Source organism: Salvelinus sp. IW2-2015, unplaced genomic scaffold (assembly GCF_002910315.2).
Source record: "Salvelinus sp. IW2-2015 unplaced genomic scaffold, ASM291031v2 Un_scaffold1980, whole genome shotgun sequence".
NCBI classification, from domain to species: domain Eukaryota; kingdom Metazoa; phylum Chordata; class Actinopteri; order Salmoniformes; family Salmonidae; genus Salvelinus; species Salvelinus sp. IW2-2015.
In genome coordinates this window covers 197,405-204,337 of record NW_019943331.1, presented here as the reverse complement: position 1 = coordinate 204,337, position 6,933 = coordinate 197,405, and the positions used below count along the sequence as shown (strand labels likewise).

General features: G+C 43.4%; 1 protein-coding gene across 1 annotated transcript in view; it reads left to right on the top strand.

Annotated features, from left to right (window-relative positions):
* The first annotated feature begins 1,692 nt into the window (after positions 1–1,692).
* The window catches only part of fam193b (family with sequence similarity 193 member B), a 40,493-nt gene continuing 35,252 nt past the window's right edge, over positions 1,693–6,933 (top strand). The window contains 2 exon segments of the mRNA XM_070439861.1: positions 1,693–2,018; positions 4,388–4,525. Coding sequence (XP_070295962.1) covers positions 1,863–2,018; positions 4,388–4,525 — 294 coding nt within the window. The 5' untranslated portion in view covers positions 1,693–1,862.

Below are 6,933 nucleotides of genomic sequence, written 5' to 3'. Positions count from 1 at the left end.
GCAGTAAATGAGGCTCAATGAACTGTTTCGCTGCCAGACAAGCCTCTGCTGATAGCCAGGTGTAGGGGGTGTTGGGACTGCTGTTGGGACTCCGTTGTTGGGACAGCTTTATGTCCTGTAGGCCCTAACAGTTTGTGGGCATCGTTTGTCACCGTTATAGTGCAATTAATATTTTGTTTAGTGTTATGTTGTGTAGTGACTTTGCTGGCATGCATCCCACTTTTCTATTTTTTTTTGCCCCACCAAGATTTACATGCTAAAATCACCACTGGTTGAAATATAGGTAAATATACCAAGCAAGATGTATCTAAACGACAGAGTGCTGCAAGAGTATGTTCGACGTCTTCTGCACTTCAGCAAGAAATCACCTTCTTCGGCTACGTAATTGACGTCCTCCCTCCCGCCCACCTGTCCTCCTCGACAAGCGCTCCCTTGTTTTCCAGCGGCCTCCGTCAGAGCGGGCGCGATTTTGACTTTGAATTATGAACAGCCTATTAATAGAACAGGAACTGATCGACTAATATTCTTGAAATATGACCTTGAACGATCATGTTTTTAAAATCCAGAACATGGCTGTATTGACATCAACAACAACAAAAAAAAAGAGCAGTTTTCAATGTTTTGTTCTTTATAATGAGACGTTTTACCTACAGTATTTATGCATATTGAAACTGAAAACAACTTCAAGAGAGAAATTGTTATGCCCAGTCAGTCGTTTTGTCTTCTGATTTGAATTGTGTTTTTATATCAATGATTGTTCCACACGTCTAGGGCAGGGATCATCAACTAGTTTCAGCTGCTGGAAGATTATTTTCTTGAGCAGAAGGTCGGGGGCCAGAACATAATTACAAATCATTTATAGACTGCAAATTGACCGCAAGAAACACAAACAGATATAATGTTTGACTAAAACATATTCATTTAAAATCTGGCTTACATTTGTATACATCCCTTGTCTATTATGCGTGGGAATACTTGGGAACCGATTTCTTAAATGAAAATCCCTTGGGGCTGTTTTTACAGTCTTTTATGTCCAACAATGAAAATATTTTTCTTTTCTCCAAAAACTTTGGGGTCCAAATAAAACCGCGAGTTGGGGAACCCTCATCTAGGGCTACCATGGTCATCCAAAGGACCAACAAATCTGAAGCATTATTGCAAAGAAGATGCAAAGTATTTCATTGTACACTGACATCAATAGCTTGCTACAAAATGTTCTCCAAATGCAAAATTGAATGACCTTTAGGTAAGGTCAGAGAACATATATAGGGCTGAGGGAACATAGGGCCCAGGGAACATAAGGCCCAGGGAACATAGGCATTGCCCCAACTCTATGGTTTGAACACTTGAGCAACATTTCACAAGATTACACTGGCATATTGAAACGCATATGCAAATGTACGGCTGCATCAATCTAAATGGTTTTTTTCTAGTTTACATTTATATATTAAATATATTATATATTTAGATATTTAGATATCTTAGACTAATAATACGTGTGTAATAACATGACGTTGAATGATGTGGTAGCCAATCATTTATAGATTCATTATGCCAATAAATGCACTAATTTGTGGCCTGTAACCAGAGATTTTGTACAACATGTTATACTGTGTGACTAACCTGGAACGGTTGCCCTCACTCAACATGGCGACTGCTTAGCTTCATCACGGTGAAGCCATTTTGCCAGCACTATCTTTCACCTATGAACCACAGAGTGTGGTAGCGCTCCGCCATATTGACTGTTGTCTTGACTGAAGAAGATAGGGAACATTTGTGATCCTAGAAGAATCGAAACCGTGCTTTTAAACATCTCTAAACTGGTGCAACCTTGGCCAAAGGATATATCCGATACCTGCGTGATGGCGAGGAAGAAGAGCAAACAGCAAGGAGTCGGGAGCAAGGAGCTAGTGCCCGGACAACAGAGCATATCGAAGAGCCCCGTCTCTCCCGGAGATGCAGCTGGCGGTGGTGGCGGAGATGCAGGGCTGGATAGACTGGCGGCCAGGACGAATCAGGTAACTAGCCTAGCAAGCAGCGAAAACTACTAGCGGGATTGTTAAAAGGTTAGCTAACCTACCAATCATTTAGGGACATCCTGTATTTCTGCTAACGTTAATTCCTTCGGTGTTTGGATGGTTGATTGGGGATTCTAGCTAAGTTGCATAACTAGCTAGTGCTCCAGGTTTGTATTTTCGTTCATTTACTATTTCTGATCGGGGCGGAGTAATAGCTAGCTCCACTAGCATAATACATCATTAAAACTTAGCCAGCAAGCCGACAATAAAGACCCATTCGCATCAGTTTTAACCAACTACAGTAACTAACGACATCCAGTCTGCATTTAGCCAACTAGGCTAGCTACAGTAACTAACGACATCCAGTCTGCATTTAGCCAACTGGGCTAACTACAGTAACTAACGACATCCAGTCTGCATTTAGCCAACTGGGCTAACTACAGTAACTAACGACATCCAGTCTGCATTTAGCCAACTAGGCTAGCTACAGTAACTAACGACATCCAGTCTGCATTTAGCCAACATAGGCTAGGCTACAGTAACCTAACGACAATCCAGTCTAGCATTTAGCCCAAACTGGCTAACACAGAACGAACGCACATCCATCTAGCATTTAGCCAACTAGCTACAAGCTACAGTAACTAACGACATCAGTCTGCATTTAGCCCAACTAGGCTAGCTACAGTAACTACGACATCCAGAATTTAGCCAACTAGGCTAGCTACAACAACGACATCCATCTGCATTAGCAACTACTAGCTACACAGTAACTAACGACACATCCAGTCTGCATTTAGCCAAACTAGCTAGCTACATAACTAACGACATCCAGTCTGCATTTAGCCTAACTATGGCTAGCTACAGTAACTAACGACATCCAGTCTGCATTTAGCCCAACCTAGGCTAGCTACAGTAACTAAACGACATCCAGTCTGCATTTAGCCAACTAGGCTAGCTACAGTAACTAACGACATCCAGTCTGCATTTAGCCAACTAGGCTAGCTACAGATAATAACGAAATCCAGTCGCATTAAGCCAACTAGGCTACTACATAACTAACGACATCCAGTCTGCATTTAGCCAACTAGCCTACTACAGAACTAACGACATCCAGTCTGCATTTAGCCAACTAGGCTAGCTACAGTAACTAACGACATCCAGTCTGCATTTAGCCAACTAGGCTAGCTACAGTATAACGACATCCATACTGCACATTTAGCCAACTTAGGCTACCACTAAGTAACCTAGCGAACATCCAGGTCTGGCATTTAGCCAACTAGCGGCTCACAGTAACAACGAATTCCAGTCTGCATCTTAGCCACTTAAGGGCTAGCTACAGTAACTAACGACCATCCAGTCGCATTTAGCCAACTAGGCTAGCTACAGTAACTAACGACATCCAGTCTGCATTTAGCCAACTAGGCTAGCTACAGTAACTAACGACATCCAGTCTGCATTTGCTGGTAGTAGTTAGTGTCATCCGCAAGATTGACATTGTTACAAGCGCCTGCCACGGACAAGTCGTAAAATGTTGCCATCTAATTTGTATTTAGCTTGTTAGCTCCTAGCTCGCGGTGGTATTGCAAGTTTGCTTACATTTAATCGCACTTGGCAGCTAGTACACAATATACTGTGCACCGGTGCTGTAACTACATGTTCTAGCTAGTTGGCTAACACACTACATCCCAGGGGTATTCATCTGGCTAGCTGTAAAAGGTTTTAACGTTTGGCTAGCACCATGCATGGCTTGCTTTGTTATGTTTGCGCTTTGCATGCGAGATCAGCGTCTGTAGTATTTTCGTACACTTTCTCTGCGCACGTTTCTCCTCTGAAGTGTCATATGCATGCTCGAATTTGTTACCTAAACATTACATGGACGCCCTTGTAGGTGTATGGGGTTTTGTGGTCAACAAAGCTTACTTTACCAGCAGACCACGAACTAGTGTGGACCTGGGCCACATTACATCACTACAAACTTGCCACTGTGCATGTGCCAAGCTGCCTCCATGGCCAACTTTTACTTCCTCTTTGCAATACAGATGATGTGATCGTTGTCAACATAGTCAGATGTTACTTGTGAAATTCTAGTCTGTTAACCTGACCTTAGATCAGTGTCCAGGGGACAACTTTATTATGCTCCATGTCAATCTCACTAACATCCACCTCTCCTCAGATCCCATCCTTTCCCCCCACACCTAATCTTATTGATCAAATCCATTCTCCTCTCCCCCATCCTCCTCTCCAACCTTCTCTTCTCCCCCCCCCTTCTCTCTTCCTCTCCTGTCCTTCACCTAGATGATTGACCTCTGTCTCTCCTCTCCGCTGCATTTCAAATGTCACCGGCTCACCTCTCTGTTGCTCTCCCCCAGCCGAGGCACACCTGCTGCCTCCTGTGTCACCGTGAGTTTAAGGACTGGGGGGCGAGCTCTGCCAACGGTCTGCCTGGGGGCCACGGGGCGAAGCTAGCTGACGCTGTCCCAGCCCTGTCCCAGGCCCTGCTCAGAGAGGTGCCGGGCCAGAAGCTGTCCGACACCGTGCCTTCGGCCTTCCGCTGAGCCAGTCTCTACTGGGAGAGGTGCGGCTCTGGATCTGCCGAGCTGCCGAAAGAGTGTTGAGGAAGAGGAGAGACAGAGCACCAGGAAACGCCTGCACCGGTAAGAAGGGGAGAGGAGGTGGTAGGGGGAGGAGGAGGAGTATGGGGAGAGGGTGGAAGATGAGGAGAGACTGAGTGCCCAGGAGACACCTGCACCGGAAGAGAAGGATAGGTGGGGGTGGAGAGACTGAGCTGGTAGGAGGGGGGGGGGAGAGTTAGGCGAGTGAGAGGAGAGAAGGGAGGTGAGGAGATGCCTGCGCTGCTGTATATGACAAGACCATGCATGCACCTCAAGCCTAGTATTAGCACTATCTACAGTTACGTTTTACAATACCCATGTTACAGCTTCTAGCTATGGGTTGTGTTTATGGAAATGGCTGTTTTCTGAAGGTCTTTATAAAAATAAAAAAACATTACAATAGTGTGTATGTTTGGTCACCTTATACGCCAACAAGCTAAAGGCACTAGATTTGGTGGTGATGGAGACAGGCAGCTTTAGGAGTGTTATGCCGTGACTCTTTATGGTGTTACAGTGCTTCATTCTGCAGGACTAAATGAATACCACATCTAAGCATCCTGACTTAAGATTAGTCTCCTCTAAAGCTGTTTGTTCTCTGTCAGACTTGGCCTTCTCTCGTCACAAGCAGAGGTAGTCTTATTCGTGTGGATTCTGTGGGGGAAATATACTTTTCGTCTGAAGAGGCGTTTTTTATATAAAAAACAATGTCCGTATTTAAATGCGAATACAAATCGAGGAGATTGCTCAAGGTAAGGTAAATAACTAGTGTTGTCAGACACGAAACGGCCCATTACGGTTTGAGTAGAGGGTGACCAACCTTAAACGATCGACACCGACCTACACCGACCGATCACTTATCAGAGGCGTTTAGCTGATCGTTATGATAAGTAGCTCTATACTAGAGAAATGTCAAGTTTTTAAAAATGAAATAAGTTTGCTAATATGGGTGATTGTTAATGGGACAATGAATGACTACAACCATCCCAGTGGTAGTATTAGTTTAAAAGGATTATATTAAAACAACTGTGGCGCTCATTAATGTTAAAAACTGTGGCGCTCATTAATGTTATAAACTGTGGCGCTCATTAATGTTTGAACTGTGGCGCTCATTAATGTTATAAACTGTGGCGCTCATTAATGTTTAAACTGTGGCGCTCATTAATGTTATAAACTGTGGCGCTCATTAATGTTATAAACTGTGGCGCTCATTAATGTTATAAACTGTGGCGCTCATTCATGTTATAACTGTGGCGCTCATTATGTTATAAACTGTGGCGCTCATTCATGTTATAAACTGTGGCGCTCATTCATGTTATAAACTGTGGGCTCATTAATGTTATAACTGTGGCCTCATTAATGTTATGAACTGTGGCGCTCATTAATTTATGACTGTGGCGCTATTAATGTTATGAACTGTGGCGCTCATTAATGTTATGAACTGTGGCGCTCATTAATGTTATGACTGTGGCGCTCATTAATGTTATGAACTGTGGCGCCATTCATGTTATCAACTGTGGCGCTCATTAATGTTATGAACTGTGGCGCTCATTAATGTTATGAACTGTGGCGCCCATTAATGTTATGAACTGTGGGCGCTCATTCATGTTATCAACTGTGGCGCTCATTCATGTTATGAACTGTGGCGCTCATTCATGTTATAAACTGTGGCGCTCATTAATGTTATGAACTGTGGCGCTCATTAATGTTATGAACTGTGGCGCTCATTAATGTTATGAACTGTGGCGCTCATTAATGTTAAAACTGTGGCGCTCATTAATGTTATGAACTGTGGCTCATTAATGTTATGAACTGTGGCGCCCATTCATGTTATCAACTGTGGCGCTCATTAATGTTATGAACTGTGGCGCTCATTAATGTTATGAACTGTGGCGCCATTAATGTTATGAACTGTGGCGCTCATTCATGTTATCAACTGTGGCGCTCATTCATGTTATGAACTGTGGCGCTCATCATTTATAAAGGCTCATTAATGTTATAAACTGTGGCGCTCATTCATGTTATAAACTGTGGCGCTCATTCATGTTATGAACTGTGGCGCTCATTCATGTTATGAACTGTGGCGCTCATTCATGTTATCAACTGTGGCGTTCATTCATGTTATAAACTGTGGCGCTCATTCATGTTAAAAATGTGGCGCTCATCATGTTATGAACTGTGGCGCTCATTCATGTTATAAACTGTGGCGCTCATTAATGTTATGAAACTGTGGCGCTCATTCATGTTATAAACTGTGGCGGCTCATTCATGTTATAAACTGTGGCGCTCATTATGTTATACAACTT